Source organism: Leuciscus leuciscus, assembly GCF_965113295.1.
Source record: "Leuciscus leuciscus genome assembly, chromosome: 16".
NCBI classification, from domain to species: domain Eukaryota; kingdom Metazoa; phylum Chordata; class Actinopteri; order Cypriniformes; family Leuciscidae; genus Leuciscus; species Leuciscus leuciscus.
Genome location: NC_138740.1, coordinates 6,197,194 through 6,216,418, shown reverse-complemented (window position 1 = coordinate 6,216,418; position 19,225 = coordinate 6,197,194). Strand labels below are relative to the sequence as shown.

The window sequence follows — 19,225 nt, the reverse complement described above, 5'->3', positions numbered from 1 at the left end:
AGCCCTGTGTGACGGGCTGTGCTTGTGTGTAGAGATGGGCACTGGGCAGTGGGCATTCTTCTTACACATAAAACACCATCGGCCGTGGCCGGGACACCAGAAAAATTCACACTTATGGGATTTATCTGGGTAGCCGTAAAAACGGCGTTTGTGTGCAGGCAAGCGGGTGACAGAACCGACTTGTTTACTGCAGGATACACTGGAACAGTCACATTTACTGGAACTGAACGAGCGAGAAGTTGCCATAGAAACAGAGAGCGTCAACATGCTGGCGTTTATTGCAGGCCTGCGTGCATTACAACAGGCTTGTTCACTGCAATATTGACATTTCCAGTCGCCTGAATTCCAGAGGGGAATGGGAAATGTATAGGAAAAAGGAGGTTGGTCCGTCCGCAGCGGGACCAGAAAAACTCCCTTTTTTCCTTACGCCAGTGACGCACGGAACACCATAGAAACGGTGTTTGGGTGCAGGCGAGCGGGTTGTACAACGCGCTCGTTGGCTGCAAAATACACATCTGCAGTCGCCTTTTCAGGGAACTGACAGAGCGAGCATTGACGGCATAATTTTATCTGCCGGTAGACCCGGGGATCGAACGCGGGTCTCTCGCGTGCAAAAACCTGAGAGTCTGCCACTGGGCCACAGGGGGAGACACATTGTAACTCAGTTAGCGCGAGTATTATAAGAGAGCGTCAACGTGCTGGCGTTTGTTTGCAGGCATGCGTGTATTACAACAGGCTTGCTCACTGCAATACTGACATTTCCAGTCGCCTGAACTTCAGAGGGGAATGAGAAATGTACGAGAAAGAGGAGGTCGGTCCGTCCGCGGGGGGACCAGAAAACGCTCTTTTCTCCTTTCGCCAGTGACGCACGGAAACCATAGAAACGGTGTTTGGGTGCAGGCGAGCGGGTTGTGCAACGCGCTCGTTGGCTGCAAAATGCACGTCTGCAGTCGCTTTTCAGGGAACTGACAGAGCGAAGCATTTGCGGCATAATTTTAACTGCCGCTAGACCGGGATTCGAACTCCGGTCTCTCGTGAGAAAAACCAATGATTCCGCCACTGAGCCACAGGGGGGAACGCAAAGGTTTTCGGATGCACGAGCATATAAGAGCGTCACATGCTTTCTTCGGCGTATGCTTGCAGGCGCGCTTGTATTAAAACAGGCTCGCCTGCTGCAATTTTGATATTTCCAGTCGCATGATCAGGGAACTGGGAATATGTATGAGAAATTGAAGGTCAGTCCATCCTCGGAGGGACTAAAAAACACATCTTTCTCCTTTCGCCGGTGAGTGACGCATGAATGGGGCGCAGAAGGCAGGGTAGCTTTCTTATAACGTAAAGAAAAACTAACCCCGACCGTCCGCTTCCAGCCTCCCTTGTGAGCGGCGCAGTTTGCGCGGCTTGAACAGAGGGAGAGAGAAAGCTAGCCCCGTGACCGCCCGCTCCTGACATCCTCTGTGAGCGGCGCGGTGTGCGCGGCTCGAACAGAGGGAGAACAGGTATCGTCCCCCAAGCAGGCAAGGCAAGCGGGCGAACCGGCAAGCTTTGCGGGTTGGGGGGGGGGGGCGGAGGAGCAGTCTCGGAGAAGGATGCCAGGTGAGTCCTCAGAGTCACCATAGGCAGTACCTAACTCGCAGTGAGGGCAGTCGCCGTCAGCGAGTGCGAGAGCTGCGTGATCCTCAGGAAAAGGGGCGTCTTGAAAAAGACGCCCAGCTCTTTTAGTGCAATGGGAGTGTGTGTCGCGGCGGCGAGCACACACACATACATAAACACAGTAGCAGAGAAAGGATATAATGCCGGAAAGCGCAGCAGGAAGGCAAGGAAGGCGGCGCGGCCAGCGACTTCAGTGACTCGTCCCGCTGAAGGTGCTCTCTTTCAGACGGCGCGGCTTCTAATCCAGCTCCAGCGATGCGTGTGCTTCGCTTGAAGGATGAAAAACCAGATAATAGCTGCCTGCGAGCGATATTTATAGGCCTAGACCACGCCCATTTCGGCGGGACGTGACGCAGCGGGCGCGAAGTGCCCTGATTGGGTCTGACGTCACGCCAGGCCTCGCTCGATAGGCTGCTGCAGTTGCCGCAGAGCAGCCAATAGGCGCGCGAGCTGTCTCGCCTATGTCTGCATTGCTGCTGCAACGCGTTTTGCATTATTACAAAATTAAGGATAATTTTTGGCTTCAATATCTCGCGGAAAAGGATTTTCCCCTAGCGTAAGATATCTTACGCAGTACGAGAGACCTCTCGTAAGAGAACTGTTTAAATATGTTACTGAATATATTGGAAAGTTTATCTTGCCAACAATTTTTTTTTTTTTTTTTAAATAAACAGCTGAACTCTGTTTATACTCAGGGGGTGCACACATTTTGTTTTAATCTGGTTCTCAAGGGAGCACTTGGAGATGCTGCTTGGTACTTACAAGCTGCCGTCATCACTTTCATCCTGACTTTTCTATTTATTTATTAAGAATAATGACATAGACAACAGCAGGACTATTAGGCTGCTGTCACTTTAAGATCGAATGCACGGACCGAATATACTGACACACATCCGGTTTGTTTCTCAACAGTTCACTTATGACATAACTGAGAGAATACTTGAGACAGTTTTGACAGAATTTTGTGTGTATGTGTCCGTTCAAGCGCAAGTAAACGCGAAAGAGGAATACATTCAGTGTTCGAGCGATGTCTGAAACCCGCCTCTCTCTCTCTGCATGCACGCACAATTCGGGTGTGTCGATCTTCTGTTCCGCGTAAAAAATCATTTGAATGTGTAAATTGGCAAGACAAAACACATCCAAATTATAAACTTTCACTCTAAACTTAGCAGTTAATCCGCCCATCACATGCGTGAGGCCTGGTCCGTATCACGGATCAACTGCGATCCGTTGCACCCCTAATAACTATTGAACACACTTATCATCATGATTGCTATCTTACCAGAGATGAAGAAAAATCCTACTCCAGTAAGTAGTAAAAGTTTTCTGCTGCGCATCCTTTACTTTTACCATGCATGCGCACCTGCACACCAGTTATGTGCACCCCTGCTTATACTGCATAATTTTGCCTTTTTTTTAAACAGAAAAAAAAACAAAAAACATGGTATTGTTTTTTTCTAAGGAAAGTGCTGGGTGATGATAAAAATTATCAGTAAAACATGTTGCCAGGAGAACACAGTGCTTTCACAAGGTTAAAGCAAAAAATCTGTTAGCAGGCACTGAGGGAAGAATGAATAGCCCTCTCCAGGGAATCTATCCTCTTTAAAACGATACACTCAAGAGAATTATTACCGCAAGAGAAAAGCGCATCTGGTGCCTCGTGGGCTTTTCTATTTTCTTGCCTTTTCGATTAAAGGTCTATTGTGAGCCTGAGGGAAAATCTTCAAAAGACCATAGCCTATACCACAGACCATATACAAACCAAGCATCCCATAAAAATACACAGACCAATCATAACTAATAATGGACGTAAAGATTTTTACGTGAAATCCACCATAGCCGCTCGGCTGTTGTAATACGGAAACTCTCAATTGGAGGATTAGACGTTGAATCTCTGCACTCGTCTAATACCCGCCGGAGACCCAGAGTCAGATATGTGCTGACATGTCAAAGAGGATTTGTGGTCCTTGATGTTCCAAGTCATAAGCTTGACATTGCTCTTAGCAGTGGGTGGTAATGTGAAATTGGACTCTTTGTATCTCAAAAATCCCCTGTATGACTTCTAGCCATCTTGGAAGAGATCTTGATGAGAGGAAGCATCAGGGTGGCGCATGTTAACCTGTTTAAATGAGGTCTTTGCTCTTCTTGGCGGCTGAAAGTTTCTTTAGACAAGCCAAATGATTAGCCATTTCTCCCTCGAGAAAACGTAAGTATCTGTCAGTACGACGGGTGCAAATGAAGAGGTTGAAATAAAATGGTACAAATCTTTGCCCAAGTGTGCCAGTTACTGCTCTTAAACTCAACGAGAGCAATTGACTATAAAACTGCAGCTGTGCAAACGTCAGCTCTGGAAATCTCAATTCACCCCACACTGCATAAATATGCAATTTAATTAGTAATTACACTACACTAGTGTTGACCTAGTTTCTCAATTAACTAGAATCATAATTAATATATACTGTTACTATATATATATATATATATATATATTGTCTGGTATTTTTTTGTGCATGGCACACTGTTTCGTTTGTTGTCTCCTGTTGGATTACCTGAGTTTGTTTTATTTAATAACAAATATTATTATCAACCTTTGGGAATTTTTCCCATCTTTATCGGACTATGCATTATATATAAATCCAACAACCCTTACATCCCCACATGTTGTTAGAGAGGGTTTCAAGAAAAATCCTCTGCTCTCATCCAAAAACAAACTCCAGCATATTCAGTTGAACTGAATCTTGACTGAAGATTGTAATGGGACCTGATTCTATGGTCAGATGAAACTAAACTTTTTGGCAGCAAACTCACCAGATGTGTTTGGTGCAAAAGGGATAAAAAGTATCCCATGCCCATGGTTAGATACACTGCTGGATCTTTAATGTTGTGGGCCTATTTTTCTGCTGGAGGTCCTGGACATCTTGTTCAGATACATCAGATTTCATGGATTCTAGCAAATGCCAACAAACAACAACAAAAAATCTGACAGCCTTTGATACTGTATATATATATACACACGTATACAGTTGTGTTCAAAATAGCAGTGTGTTTAAAAAAGTGTGTAAACCTCAAAATCCTTATAATAACTTTTATTTCAATACACGCAAATCCATTGGGAACACTCCACATTCTATTCTAAATCAAAACACAAAGAAACAATTATCAAATTTGTTATTACTTTAAAGTGAAGAAAAGGGAATATTAGGCTGTTCAAAAAAATAGCAGTGTCTGCATTTTTCTTTACAAAGTCAAACATTTGCTGTATAAACTGAAAAATGCTTGAAGATTTAGCTTTCTTGTGAATCGCTGAACTAATATTTAGTTGTATAACCACGGTTTTAAGAACTGCTTCACATCTGTGTTGCATGGAGTTGACCAACTTCTGGCAGGTATTCCAGCCCAGGACGATTGCACTACGTACACACCACAATTCCTCTGCATTTCTTGGTTTTGCCTCAAAAACAGCATTTTTGATGTCACCCCACAAGTTTTCTGTTGGATTAAGGTCCGGGGATTGGGCTGGCCACTCTAGACGTAACACCAATGATTGGAGTAATGACTGCTGAAAATTCAGCTTTGCCATCACATGAATAAATTACATTTTAAAATAGATTAAAATAGAAAAGTTATTTTCCATTTGAATAATATTTCAAAGTATTTCAGCAGAAATGTCATCATCCATTACTCCGGTCCTGTCACAAGAACCTTCATGTATTTTGTGTATATGTAAATTGTGTATAAATCCAAATATTATGCCATGCCAGATTTGATGTATTTAATGGCAAACGTCATTGGTTCTCATGTTGTGCCTTGCCCAATTTTAATATGCGCATACTCAAGTGTATGAATGTGATTTGAGAGGTGGTGAAGGAGGATATTATCAATGAATAAATTTCGGTCTCTTCACACACTTAATGTGTGTCTCCGGGCAACTTGTAACATAGCACACAAGTCATACAGAAAACATTTATGGTGGTTGACCTTTTCAGAGCTTGACCACCTCAGCTTTCATTATACTGAAAACAGTGGCCATGATATTCTTCAAAAATGTCACTTTTATGTTCCACAGAAAAAAACAAAATCATATGGCACTGGAACTGGAATATTTATATTTTATATTTTTATATTGGTGAATTGAGTCACTAAGTCTTATTTTAGAGGATATACCTGTAAACTGCCCTTGTCGCATACTCTTTGATCTGTTTTATGTTTATTTTTAGGGAAGATCTAGTTGATTAATTCATCTAAAACTCTATAGCTCTTCCATCTCAGACAGGGATCAAAATCAAAGACAGTAATAAAGAAGAAGGAACAAGAATATATGAGTGGTTCTTCTTCTACAGTTGAATGAAATGCCCACTGCCATAATGCTATGTTTTGGGGAGTTTCTAGAGGGTTTGGGGTCGTTGCTTAATTACCCAGAGTCAAAAATCTCTGGTTTCACCCACTGGGTGAAAATTACTGAATTTACAGGCGTAAATCTGATCCATTATCTTGGTAATACTGGTAGTATTTTCCATTTATAACATTAACAAACATATTTACTGTACATTATGCTATACATGTTAAATGTTTATATTTAGTTTATCTTTGAAATTTTTATAACTCAAATATAGTTTTTGCCAAAGTAGCCGCTAAAACACACAAACAATTATAATGCTATGCCAGTATTGACCTAGTTTCTCAGTTATTTTCTTCAGATTTTTTAAATGTTCTTTACACCAAGATGAAAAAAATAACACAAATAAAAATGGTTATTTTAAGAACTGTTCATAGACAGGTTCTTTGGGGAACCCAAAATGGGTTTTTTTCTTTGCCCTTTTGCAGCTTTTTTCATTTTTTTTTGAGTTAACATTCTTTGCCATCTTCGGGATTCATTTTATATTTGCTTCAATTGATTGTTTTAAAAGCTACAGAATAAACCGAATTGAGATGAGCTTAGAGCCAGGTTTAAAGTAAGATGTGCAACATAAAAAATCTGTTAAAATACTTGGTAATTTTACTATGAGGCATATTTAGTTACAATTAATTCACTCATTAATAAGCAATACTGTACATTACCTGTACTGTACTGTACCTTTAGAGCCTTGCATGGCCAAGTCCCTATCTACATCACTGACCTGATACAGCTTCACACTCCTACCCGGAGTCTCAGGTCTTTAGACCAGATATTAGTTGTTCCTCGCACTCATTTTAAAACTAGAGGGGACCAGTCATTCCAGGCAGTCGCTCCCAGGCTGTGGAATGCTTTGCCTCTTGTTCTACGTTGCGCGAACTCAGTTGATTCTTTTAAAAAACAACTGAAGACTTTGCTCTTCAAGCAGGCTTTTGGTTAATCGAGGGTTTTTTATGGTTGTTTGTTGTGTTTGCTGTTTGTATCTTGTGGAATGTATTTAAATTGTTCTTGTATTACATTTTACTGTGAAGCACTTTGTGATGTCTATCTGTGAAAAGTGCTATATAAATAAATTTTACTTACTTTACTTACATTTGTTACAGTATTTATTCATCTTTGTGCATTCATTGTAAATTCGTGTAAAAAAGTGTTGCCAAATACTTATGGCGCTTTTCCACTGCATGGTACGGTACGGCTCGGTTCGGTACGGCACGCTTTGGCGCTTTTCCACTGCATGGTACGGTACGGCTCGGTTCGGTACGGCTCACTTATGGCGCATTTCCACTGCATGGTACGGTACGGCTCGGTTCGGTACGGCACGCTTTGGCGCTTTTCCACTGCATGGTACGGTACGGCTCGGTTCGGTACGGCTCACTTATGGCGCATTTCCACTGCATGGTACGGTACGGCTCGGTTCGGTACGGCACGCTTTGGCGCTTTTCCACTGCATGGTACGGTACGGCTCGGTTCGGTACGGCTCACTTATGGCGCATTTCCACTGCATGGTACGGTACGGCTCGGTTCGGTACGGCACGCTTTGGCGCTTTTCCACTGCATGGTACGGTACGGCTCGGTTCGGTACGGCTCACTTATGGCGCATTTCCACTGCATGGTACGGTACGGCTCGGTTCGGTGCGGCTCACTTATGGCGCATTTCCACTGCATGGTACGGTACGGCTCACTTATGGCGCATTTCCACTGCATGGTACGGTACGGTACGGCTCGCTTCGGCTCGCTTTAAATGGTACCACCTCTGTTGAGGTTCCAAGCGTACCGTACCGATACTAAAATGTGACGTGAAAACACTGCAGATCACTGATTGGTCAGACAGAATCATCACTACCAGCGTCATTGTATTTACGACACGAGACACTAAACCCGCTAGATTTAAATAGCCAGTAGACAACAGCCAACGCTGTAGCGCCTGTTTTAAAAGTATTTGCTTAAAAAAAAAAAGAGTATAAACTTCAAAAAAGAAATGGCTGAATCGTGGTCAGTGGACGAGGTGCACACGTTCCTGTCGTTGGTTGCCGAGGAGCGGATGGGGAAACACGGAATGAAAAATTCGCATTTAATATGATGATGTCATGGCAGTAGAGACGGCAACTATAACGATCAGTCCCACCCACTTTGAAGCGGTACTAACTGCAGTGGAAAAGCAACCGAGCTAAAGCGAACCGAACCGTGCCGTACCGAGCCGAGTCATACCACGCAGTGGAAAAGCGAAGCAAGCGGAACCGTTCCGCGCCGAGTCGAACCGTACCGAGCCGAACCGAGCCGTACCATGCAGTGGAAAAGCGCCATTAGTCCTATTATAGATTAAAAAACATGCTTTAATTACATAAAATAATGTGGTTATACTTTATTTTAGGTGTCCTTGTTACAGTGCAATTATAAATTTATATTAATTAAAAAGTCATATTAATTAACAACATGCTCTGGCTTAGTTGCATGTTATTACTATAGCAAGTACATAGCGTGTGTAACAAAGACACTGTAAAATAAAAGTGTTACCAATAACGCTGCTGAACACCATCATAAACCCCCAGGTGTTCATGGACCCCCATTTAGGCATAGGGAAAATAACCAAGTAAACTATATCCGTTTCTGTTTTACACAGTTAAGTCGAGGAAACAATCCCAGCTGTCTAGCCATCTCATTCTATGTGAAGATTGCTCATCAAAAATAATGGTGCCTCTGATATACTCAAGCAATCGACTGAACGTATCAATAGCTTTGTGTTTGTCTTTCCTCTTTCTGGACCTCTTTGTAATTCACTAAATTTCTAGGAAAACAATGTAGAGATATCAAGCAGAAAGGCAGATCTTTCCCCCAACTGTATAGTGTCTTATCAGCTGAATTTCATATCATTATCTGTCAAAGGTAGCTTGTGTTGGCCTTAGTAGACGCAACCATAAAGTTTCAGGAGATTATCAGCCTATACTTGAAAACGCTTTAGATAAAGTTAAAGTTTCGACCTCGCTGTCCTTGCCAAGCCAGAACTAATCAAGGAACTCCACCTTTGGAAGGTATATTACAACTCTATCAATGCTCCGATAACACTGACTCATTTGTGCTGTGGCCTGAAACTGTCACTTGATTCTTGCTGACTTTTGTGCAAGGGCTAAATGAGCTTGAAAATCCTTCTAACTGAATGGCTATCAAATCTTCCTTTTGAAACCAATGGAAAGCTTGACCGAGCTTGTACTCAGAGTCAAGCAAGTCCAATGAGAGGGTTTGTGTTAAGCCGTAGGATTTGAGTTAATAACCCAGGAACTGTATTTGCGGGCGCTCTGCAAGGTACTGTCATTAACCTAATGTTCTGCTGGATGAAGCCGAACATCTGACTTGCTTTAGGATTGAACATATGAAAACACATAAGCGATTTAAATATGTATAATTGTGTGCACTGAAACATTTACTTGACCATTATCCATTTCCATTGACAAAATGTACCAAAAGTACTACTATCATGTTTTTTTTTTTGTTTTGTTTTTTGGGACATGTACCAATATTACATTTCTATGTCCGTTTTACTTCACAGTGTGAAAAGATTTTCACATAGAAATATAGTTAGAGGGGGATTGCAGGATTTCTATGCAGTCATCAGGCTGACACCAATTCACATATCTAAATAATCTGTTCCAGCAGATGGCCTCATTGAGCCATTTCATATGCAAAAAGCCTGCTTAAGCCCTGCTTTTCATAAATGAACCTGTACTGCTTTAGTTTTACGCTTATTTCATCAGTATTAATGGCATGTTCTGAAAGAGCATACAATGTATTGATTACTAGGGTGTATTCGTTTATAACCCTTTAAAGCAACAATAAAATTGATGCATGGTGGATGTGTATTTATTTTGTGGCTAAGAGAAATGAAATGTTCATGAATATTTAAACAATCGATTTGTGAATGTTTTGGAGGTACTTCAGTATGGCAAGCCTTCTTAATGTGTATTCCTATATCAGACTAAATACGACCTATTTTTATGTTACTAGCCCTTATTTTTAAATTGATAGTAAGTAATCCATAAGTGACCAGCATTTTTTTTTTTTTTTTTTCAGTAGCAGTATTAAATAGGCCTACTAGTATTTATTAATTTGCTACTGCTGGATAATTGTACCTATATTAGACACTAATATAGATATCACAACTGTTACTAACATTTATGATCTCATTAGTGCTTTTTATATAGCCAGAATGTTGAATAGTTTGAATAGTTAAAAGTAACTAAAGAAAGTTACTGCCACTTAATGAATCATTATGAGTAAAACTGGATGAAGTATTTGTAACAATTGGAATAGTAAGTGAATATCTGAAAAAAAGATCGCCATATAAAAAAAAAAAAAAAAAATGCAATTTGTTAATAGTAATAGTGGAACAGTTTCTTATCATTTAATTGGAAAGTGACCAGTTGCAAAGGAATAATAATTCATATTATTATATACTATGGAATAAGTAGGCTACTGGTATTTAATAAGTTGCTGTGAAAAGGAATTCAAAAAGATACTAGTCACAATTAGATTGCTTATTTAAATAAATAAGTAGGCTAGTAACATAAATTCAAGTTAGTTGGAAGAAATACATGTTAAAATAGCTTGCCATAACTTGCCATAACTCAGACATTTCAGAGCTTTTCAGTAGAGCCCAGCACAGTAGACTGCAAGCCTTCTGAAAAACTCAAGCAAACTATTGCACTGCCAGAAACAAACCGGATGATGCTCAAGACTTGCATCAATCTCGAGAGGCAGACAGACATGCAATTGTAACGGTGCATATACTTTTAAAAACGAATCGTTTTTTTTTTTTTTATCTATTCAGTGTCTTTTAGTTTTTTTTTATTAATGCATTGTGAAGTTGACATTCTACGAATATGCGCTCCACTGTCACTGCTGATGCAGATGTGATGCTGCGCGACCAGACGAGTGAGTAGAGCTGTAATTCCACATGATGTGCTTGGGACGACAACAGCCTTTCCTTATAGGACCGATGCAAACGCTTTAAAAACACTTTTAAGGAAAACTAATATGAATAAATATGTTTGTCTTAACGCACAAGATGGAACGGGGACAAATCGGACGCCTGAAACGTGAGAAGTGCGCTCGAATTGAGATGCGCTGAACGCAACACAATACTGGATGTATACAGGAACGCATTGCAAAGAGGACTTTGTTGCCAGTTAAGTGAAGCCCTTTGGCAAAAAAGCTTGGGGGAAAAAAAGGAGCGGATAAATTTTATTCGACAGAAACGATGTGAAATGAGCGTCTCTTGTTGTTTCTCAAACGAACTGTCACCCGTTCCCTCTCTGTAACAGAGTCTGCTTTGGGAACAACATGACACGGACGCGCTGTCATTAGCGGGGACAAATCAGACCAACGCAGCAGCAATCTAATCAATACTATCGATAAGCTTATATATAAGGCTAATCATCACGCCTGCCTATGTTTGCTTAACCTGTTTTGGAGAGTATGCTGTGGGACCACGAACAAACTGACAAGGTATGAAAGCATAAATTAATTTGATGCTAATATTTTTATAAGCATGATTAAGTAATTACTAGACTAAATGTATGTCTTTTTTCTTCTTTTGGTCATATTATGTTCATTGGGAAGGTCTGTGGGAGATCATGGATCCGTTTTTGAGCTCTCCAAGAGATTTTAACATTGAAATTATGATATTTGTTTTGCAAGATGACTGCTACAGTCAGCATAGCAACGGACAAAGCAGATCAACTAGTTGCTCCGATTCCTGTGTAAGCACGCTTGGTTTGGTCTGGAATTATGGGGTGACTGCTCATTCGACTCGGTGAAAAAGCCATGGATGTGAACTACTCCACGGTTCTGGACAGCAGTGTGTCGCAGCGTGGTTCGTCGAAGCGAGTTCTGACTGGTTGTTTTCTCTCGCTCCTCATCCTGACCACCTTACTGGGCAACACATTGGTCTGCGCTGCTGTCACAAAGTTTCGCCACCTGCGCTCAAAAGTCACCAACTTCTTTGTTATATCGCTGGCTATTTCTGACTTGCTGGTGGCCATTTTGGTGATGCCATGGAAAGCGGCCACCGAGATTGTAGGTTTTTGGCCATTCGGCGCCTTCTGCGATGTCTGGGTGGCCTTTGACATCATGTGCTCCACCGCCTCCATCTTGAATCTGTGCGTCATCAGCGTGGACCGCTACTGGGCCATTTCTAGCCCATTTCGCTATGAGCGCAAGATGACGCCCAAAGTGGCGTTCATCATGATAAGCGTGGCATGGACGTTGTCCATCCTTATCTCCTTCATCCCAGTGCAGCTAAACTGGCACAAAGCCCAGACAACCAGTTACACAGAGCTGAACGGCACCTACGGCGAGCTTCCCCCAGACAACTGCGACTCCAGCCTTAATCGGACATATGCCATCTCCTCGTCCCTGATCAGTTTTTACATACCTGTGGCCATTATGCTGGTCACTTACACCCGCATCTACCGCATCGCTCAGATACAGATACGCCGGATCTCTGCGCTAGAAAGAGCGGCCGAGAGCGCCAAGAACCGCCACAGTAGCATGGGTAACAATGGCAGTATGGAGTCCGAAAGTTCCTTCAAGATGTCCTTTAAGCGTGAAACCAAAGTTCTCAAGACCCTCTCAGTCATCATGGGCGTTTTCGTGTTCTGCTGGCTGCCCTTCTTCGTCTTGAACTGCATGGTTCCTTTCTGCAACCCCAACGAGAGCGAGAGCGACTTCTTGTGCATCAGTTCCACCACCTTCGATGTCTTCGTCTGGTTCGGTTGGGCCAATTCCTCACTCAACCCCATAATCTATGCCTTCAATGCTGACTTCCGCAAGGCGTTCTCCATCCTGCTGGGCTGTCATCGGCTCTGCCCGGGCAGCAACGCTATAGAGATTGTGAGTATCAACAACAATGGTGGCCCTCCGTCTACTTCTCAGTATCAGCCTAAGGGCCACATCCCCAAAGAGGGCAATAACAGCAACTATGTGATCCCTCACAGTATCCTCTGCCAGGAGGAGGAGACCCAGAAGAAGGAGGATGACTCTGGGATAAAGACCTTTGAGAAACTGTCACCTTCCATGTCGGGTAACTTGGATAGCGATGCGGAAATCTCGCTAGAAAAGATCAACCCCATAACGCAAAACGGGCAGCACAAATCCGTACCCTGCTGAGGATTGGGTGAGATTTGACCCCAACAAAGAATCCTTGTTTCTATACGGTACTGAATCCAAAAAAAAGCTTCACTGAGGACCTTAATAACAATTCTTGGACTAAATGAAACTTGCGGGAAAACAAACGAATGTTCCAATTGAAGGCACTTTATTCTGGATAACTATCTGCAAAATATTCGCAGCATTTATTATTGACTTTAACAGGTCAGTTGTCGCAAGACATCATTGGAAAGTAATGTGAATAAACCGTGTATGCATATGTATACATATGATGAATTTGAAATGTGTATACATGTGCATGCCCATGTGGTTGTGGTTAAACTACTGTTGTTAGTATAAGGACAAGAGTTAGGTCACTAGTAAAATATCTTGTAGGTGAGTTTACGTAAATGGCTCACAAGTAGTGAAACTTGGTTGCGTCTACTGTCGACAATAAAATGTACATAGTGTTGTTTATATTTTTCACCATTTATCAGAGTTGGCTAAGTCAACATCTCCATACGCTGCTAGTTGTGAAATTGTATGTGCAAACCACCCCATAATGTGACTTGAGAGCAGTAGCCATTCTTACCTTGTCTTCTGTGTGTGCGTTGGTGTGATGTCAAAGAAGTCAGGGGGCAGTGGATTTTTCTGCTATGTGATTTATCAGCTGTGGAAGTGGCCATGAAATTTGGATGTAATTTTTAACGCTTAGATGTCAAAGAACTCTCCCAGCCCCCTTCCTCACCATTAGCCCTACACATGTCACAGTGCAGGACAGCACAGGGAAAATATGATCCCAGCAGTAATCTCATCGGTCGTTACCTACATTTCAATCGTCATTATGCTCACATATATACTTGTATCCATCACAGGGTGTATTTAAATGTTAGAAGTCGTCTCATGTGGATCCTAGTTCTGCTTTTCCTCTTTAAATCCATCCACTTTAAACTTACAAAAGTAGTTGCAGGCACCACGGCTGCCTTTAAACCGTTTCTTTTGCCAACTCTATGTGGATGAACTTTGCTCTAGGACAGTGTGGAATACCACTAATGCACAATGGAAAAATGTAATTACTGCATCTTATGCAACACATTTGTCCAGCCACCCAGAAAGATGTTGTGACCTTGCCGGAAACACCATAGGAAGCACTCTGTAGGTCTTTCTAGTGCGTCCAAGCATATCCAGGATGAAAATCATCTTGCATCATGCATATAGTTTATTGTGCAGAATCCAGCCCCTGAACTGTTATGTCAGCTGTCAGATGGGAGGGTGTATGATTACTAACATACGTCACATCCATAGGTACATTGTCTCTCAATTTGCCTTGGAACACTTTAACCAGTTTAGCTCACTTGCCCAAACAGAGTCTGTGGCGTATAAACAGCTGTCCCACTTTTAATAATTTGTTGAGCTGTTTTTTTGTGTGTTTTTTTTTTGTGGTTACGTAACTGCCCTTGATCTAAGTTAATTCCAGGGCCAACCATCCATTGAGCGCTTCCCATGAACTTCAGGATTTGATAGAACTGTACATGAACAATGAGCTTGTTCTCAGAGTGCATTAGGGGGGGAAAATGCAAGCAAGATACAAACCAGACCAACATATTTACTCTAAATCAATGACCGTAGCTTTTAGATCAGTTTGCCCATTTTTAGCTGATCGTAGAAACCCATTTAGTTCACACTGACTCTCATGTAACTGAGAGAAAATCTCTAATATTTTGCCTTCAATAATACTCTGTGCCAAAATGCTGAGGACATCATGATCAGCAGACTTTGCCAGTGTCCTTCTCTCTTACTATAATATTCTCCTTCTGTCTAAAAGCTTGACAGAAGGAACTTAAACTGTTCGGTAACATAGTAAGTGAATATGTACGTGCAACTTGGACAAATTTGAGAGAGAGACTAGATAAACAGAGACTTCAGTACACATATTTGTCTAAAATTGGACATTTGCTCCAGGGAATTTTCCAAAAGACTCTGTTTACTCACCCGCCTGTCAAAGACCCGTTCTTCATAATGCTGCTATGGAAATATTCAGCTATACGTTTTATTTAGTTCCAGGAAGTTTGTCTAAATGACCTTCACGTGTCAAACTCAAATGCTAATGTTGAAATATTTAGGATGGTTGGTTTCGGCTGCATTCAGTTAAGCAATTTTGGATTTATTTTCTCCAACGAGGTGATTAGCATTTAAAATGAACCTCAGTGACATTCTGAAAAGTCCCAGGTGCTTCTTTTATTGCAAACGCTAAGGTATTCCCAAGATTGCTGGGGAACCACGGGTAGTCTTTTAATTAGAAGTGAATAACATAAGAGTGGGCCAAGTTGCTCGTTTTCTTTCTTACCAAAGATTGCAGGTTTATCTTTTTCATTTTGCAGGTGTTGCTCTGTATACTTACACAAACCAGTGATTTCAGGTTGAGAGCTGTCATTTTCTGTTTCTTTTGGAGAAGGCTGAAAATGACAACTGCAATGACAATGGCAAGAACTTACAATACTGTGTAACGGTGGCAGCACAACCCCCTTGAAACATTACTTTATCAGCTGCATTGTACCACTGTTTATGGACATTCATTCCAAGGTGATAGAAAAAGGACTATTTGACACCTTAATCTCAGATGGTCAACGAGTATACGCATTGTAACATAAACGCAAGAAAAAACTGTGTTGTAAGATGTTAAAATAGAGATGTGAACACAAGTGCTTTTTTTATCTTTAAGTCCTTAATTGTGAGCAGAGGGAACAAATGTACATGATGTTTTCATGTGGGTTTGTCATGCAGTTAAAGCACTGTACCGGTTTCCGTGATCCCATCAAGTAGGATGTGATCCTGGATTAACATGTTTTGTTTGTCCTGCAACAACATTGTTCTGTTAACATGATCTACCGCTGAAACCCAATTGGTTGGTAATGTTTTTGAAGCCCCAACCTCAGCCTTGAAGGAATATTCCGGGTTCAGCACAAGTTCAATCAACAGCAACCATATTTCCCAAGAAAATAAGTTTAAAGGTCCTTGCCTTGAGTCCGAAATTTTCATGTGCGTTTTTTTCGTATTCGTCATCCTAAAAATTTGTCACGCACTGAAACCTTGCACATTGAGTCTGATGCGTATTAAATAATCTGTTGCGAAAAAAATCGCAAAACACTACAAAATGGAGTCTTCAAGCAGTGATGATGATTTTATTGTAAAAATCTCAAAAAGAGAAAAAGAAAGAGGAAATATTGGGTCCATCCAATCCTGAGATTGAGTAGAGAGGAAGGAGGGTTCCAGCTCCTTATCAAGGAGCTGTGGGATTATCCAGAGCGATTCAAAGTTTACTTCAGGATGTCAGTGACTCTGTTTGATGCTTTGCTAGCGATACTGGAGACACATATTAAAAAGAGGACCACCAATTTCTGTGAACCAGCTGATCCTGAACAGCTCTGGATTTTGGGGTCCGCTTGTACGGTGGCTCTGAATTGTCAAAACACCTCTCAAAATGCTTTTCCTACGGATGTGAAAAATGCTGAAATTTAACCCAATCCAAAAATAAAATATGACAAATGAAAGTTTCGGAGGCAGTGTGTAAACGTGATTGACACAAAGTGCGGTTGTATTTATTTTTTAATGTGGGAAAATTTGAGGGAATTTCGGACTCTGTGTGCAAGGACCTTAACTCTGTGTTAATGTTACAGTAAGGCGCATTAAATGGAAGTGTATTAGGACAATTTTTTAAGGATCTGAGAGCAGAAATGTGAAGCCAATAGTTTTATAAAAGCATTCTTCTGTTAAAACGTATGCATTATTTAAGATCTTAAAATCCTTTAAATCCATTTTTTGTGTGACATTGACTGTAAGACAGGATATAATTTTACACAGAAAAGGCTTTTCATACTAAAATCATGCTAACATGCATATTGTGGCTATACTTTTGAAGCAGAGTATTTAATTATTTACGGATTGGCCCCATTCATTTCCATTGTAAAGCTAGAGTTTTGCTTTTCCTAAAGGAAATGAGGGATGTGCAGAAGTTCATTTTTGTTGTAATCAACATCACGACTGAGCCTGCACTGAACCCAGTATATTCCTTTAATCCTATGCCTAACCTCAAACCTAACCTAAAAATTTGATACGTTGACATGAATGTTGTTCCAGGATCATCAAGGATGTCGATCGGGGAACATGTCCTACTTGGCAAAATCGCTGACCGTCTCTGTACAGGTTCATATGTGTGCTGCAGTTCTTCAAGGTATACCCAACAAATTTATTACAGTACCTAGTTTACAGTTTGTATAAAACGGTCCCTTTCTATTTGCTAAATAAAAGTGTATGTTGTTTTTATAATCTTGTTTGCTGTGTATTTTCACTATACGAGGTGTCACGGAATCTTTTATGAGGTATGTCACTGCCAATTTTTTATTTAAAGGTCAGCTCTTTGCAGAAAATCAATCCTTATTGATTACACCATCAATGACGCACTTTTGTCAGCTAGAAGTGTGTCCTCAATCGGGTTATTTACATAACATTTTTTATTGAGAAGGAAAGTTAAGCTCCTTTGATTGATAACACTTTTTTTTAACCTTTATTTTCATTCTGTGTCCAGAAGGCTTGCACGATGACAGGTATGAGGAGTAATGTGACATGTCACCGGGCCCCTGGAGTGAACTGGAGTTAAGGGTTTTTATCCGAGGGCAAAAAAGGATGGTCATAGGGGAGACCAGAATATTAGTATCAGTAACTCAAGGGCAAGAACTAGCTCTTACTCCCCTGCCGACCCACCTGGACATGAATCAATGACATAGTTCACCCCAAAATGATTAAAAAACATAATTTAATCACCCCCTATCTACTATCCCTTTAACGCTCTCTGGATGTGCCCTTTTTGAGCAGTCTGTGATCAGACTCTTATTATTGATTTAATACACATTTTAAATCAGGATGCCAGCAGAATTTGAACCTTGTAAAGTGTTATTTTACCCTGAAATTTGGCGAAAAGGTTTCAGCTCATAATGAAAATGCTGAATGCAGGAATTCAGCTTTAGTTCCGATATTTGTTGAAGGTCAAAATAAATGAGGAGAAGATATGAACAACTATTATAACACAATCACAAACATTCCCATCCGGATGGGATTAGATTTCTCAGAGGGAACCGTGAGTCATCCAAAGAACAGTTGGTAATTGGTAATGTCTACCGCTATATATACATACAGTGAACCTGTAATATTGTGAAATATTATTACAATTTAAAATAATGGTTTCTATTTTAATATACTTTAAAATATAATTTATTCCTGTGTTGCGAAGCTGAATTTTCAGCATCATTATTCCAGTCTTCAGTGTCACATGATCCTTCAGAAATCATTCTAAAATGCGGATTTTAGATCAAGATCAAGATGCAGCATACTGGGTAACAATCATCAAATATAAATTTATGATAAACAAACTTAAAATAACTGCATAAAATATAACACTGTGAGCTGTGCTACAGTTAATGTGTGAATATACAAGGGATAGTGCAGACACAGATAATCGTTGAGATTCTACAGCACAATGATGTTACATCACAGCCATTTCATGCTCCTGTTCACCATGAAGTCGGTTTGCAGTTGCCTTATATTTGTAGGCAGCTGCAATTAATTGCCAACAAAATAACTAGTTCTGTAAAAGCAACCAGTCACCAAAGAATATACTGTATTTTCACGTTTAATAGGTAGATTTTGGATACTAGATGGATTAACAGCATAGAAGCACATTTTACAAAATATTCAGGTCAAATGAATCATAAATGAGTGCATTTTTTGATACTCATTTCATTGTATTGCAATCTTAACAAGTTATGATGTTTTCTGAATGCTTATTTGACACAGAGAACAATGCATTTCTCACAACAGCTGAATGAGTCAAAGCCAGTACACACAGAGGTTGCCTTTAAAGGGATGGTTTGGAGTAATTTCAACCTTCAATTTCAAATTTGCATCATGACCTCGAGCCAAACCCCCCCTTTTTTTTCCCCTTGTTCGAACATTATTAAAATTAGAGCTTATTTAGAGATATCA

The 19,225-nt window shown here is 40.8% G+C and overlaps 1 protein-coding gene across 1 annotated transcript in view; it reads left to right on the top strand.

The window, feature by feature from the left end:
- Positions 1-17,488, top strand: part of drd1b (dopamine receptor D1b) — a 37,431-nt gene extending 19,943 nt beyond the window's left edge. Inside the window, exons 6-7 of the mRNA XM_082141362.1 lie at positions 11,362-11,545; positions 11,660-17,488. Of these exons, the coding sequence (XP_081997488.1) occupies positions 11,864-13,207 (1,344 nt within the window). The 5' untranslated portion in view covers positions 11,362-11,545; positions 11,660-11,863 and the 3' untranslated portion in view covers positions 13,208-17,488. The remainder of the gene's footprint in view (positions 1-11,361; positions 11,546-11,659) is intronic.
- Positions 17,489-19,225: the final 1,737 nt, after the last annotated feature.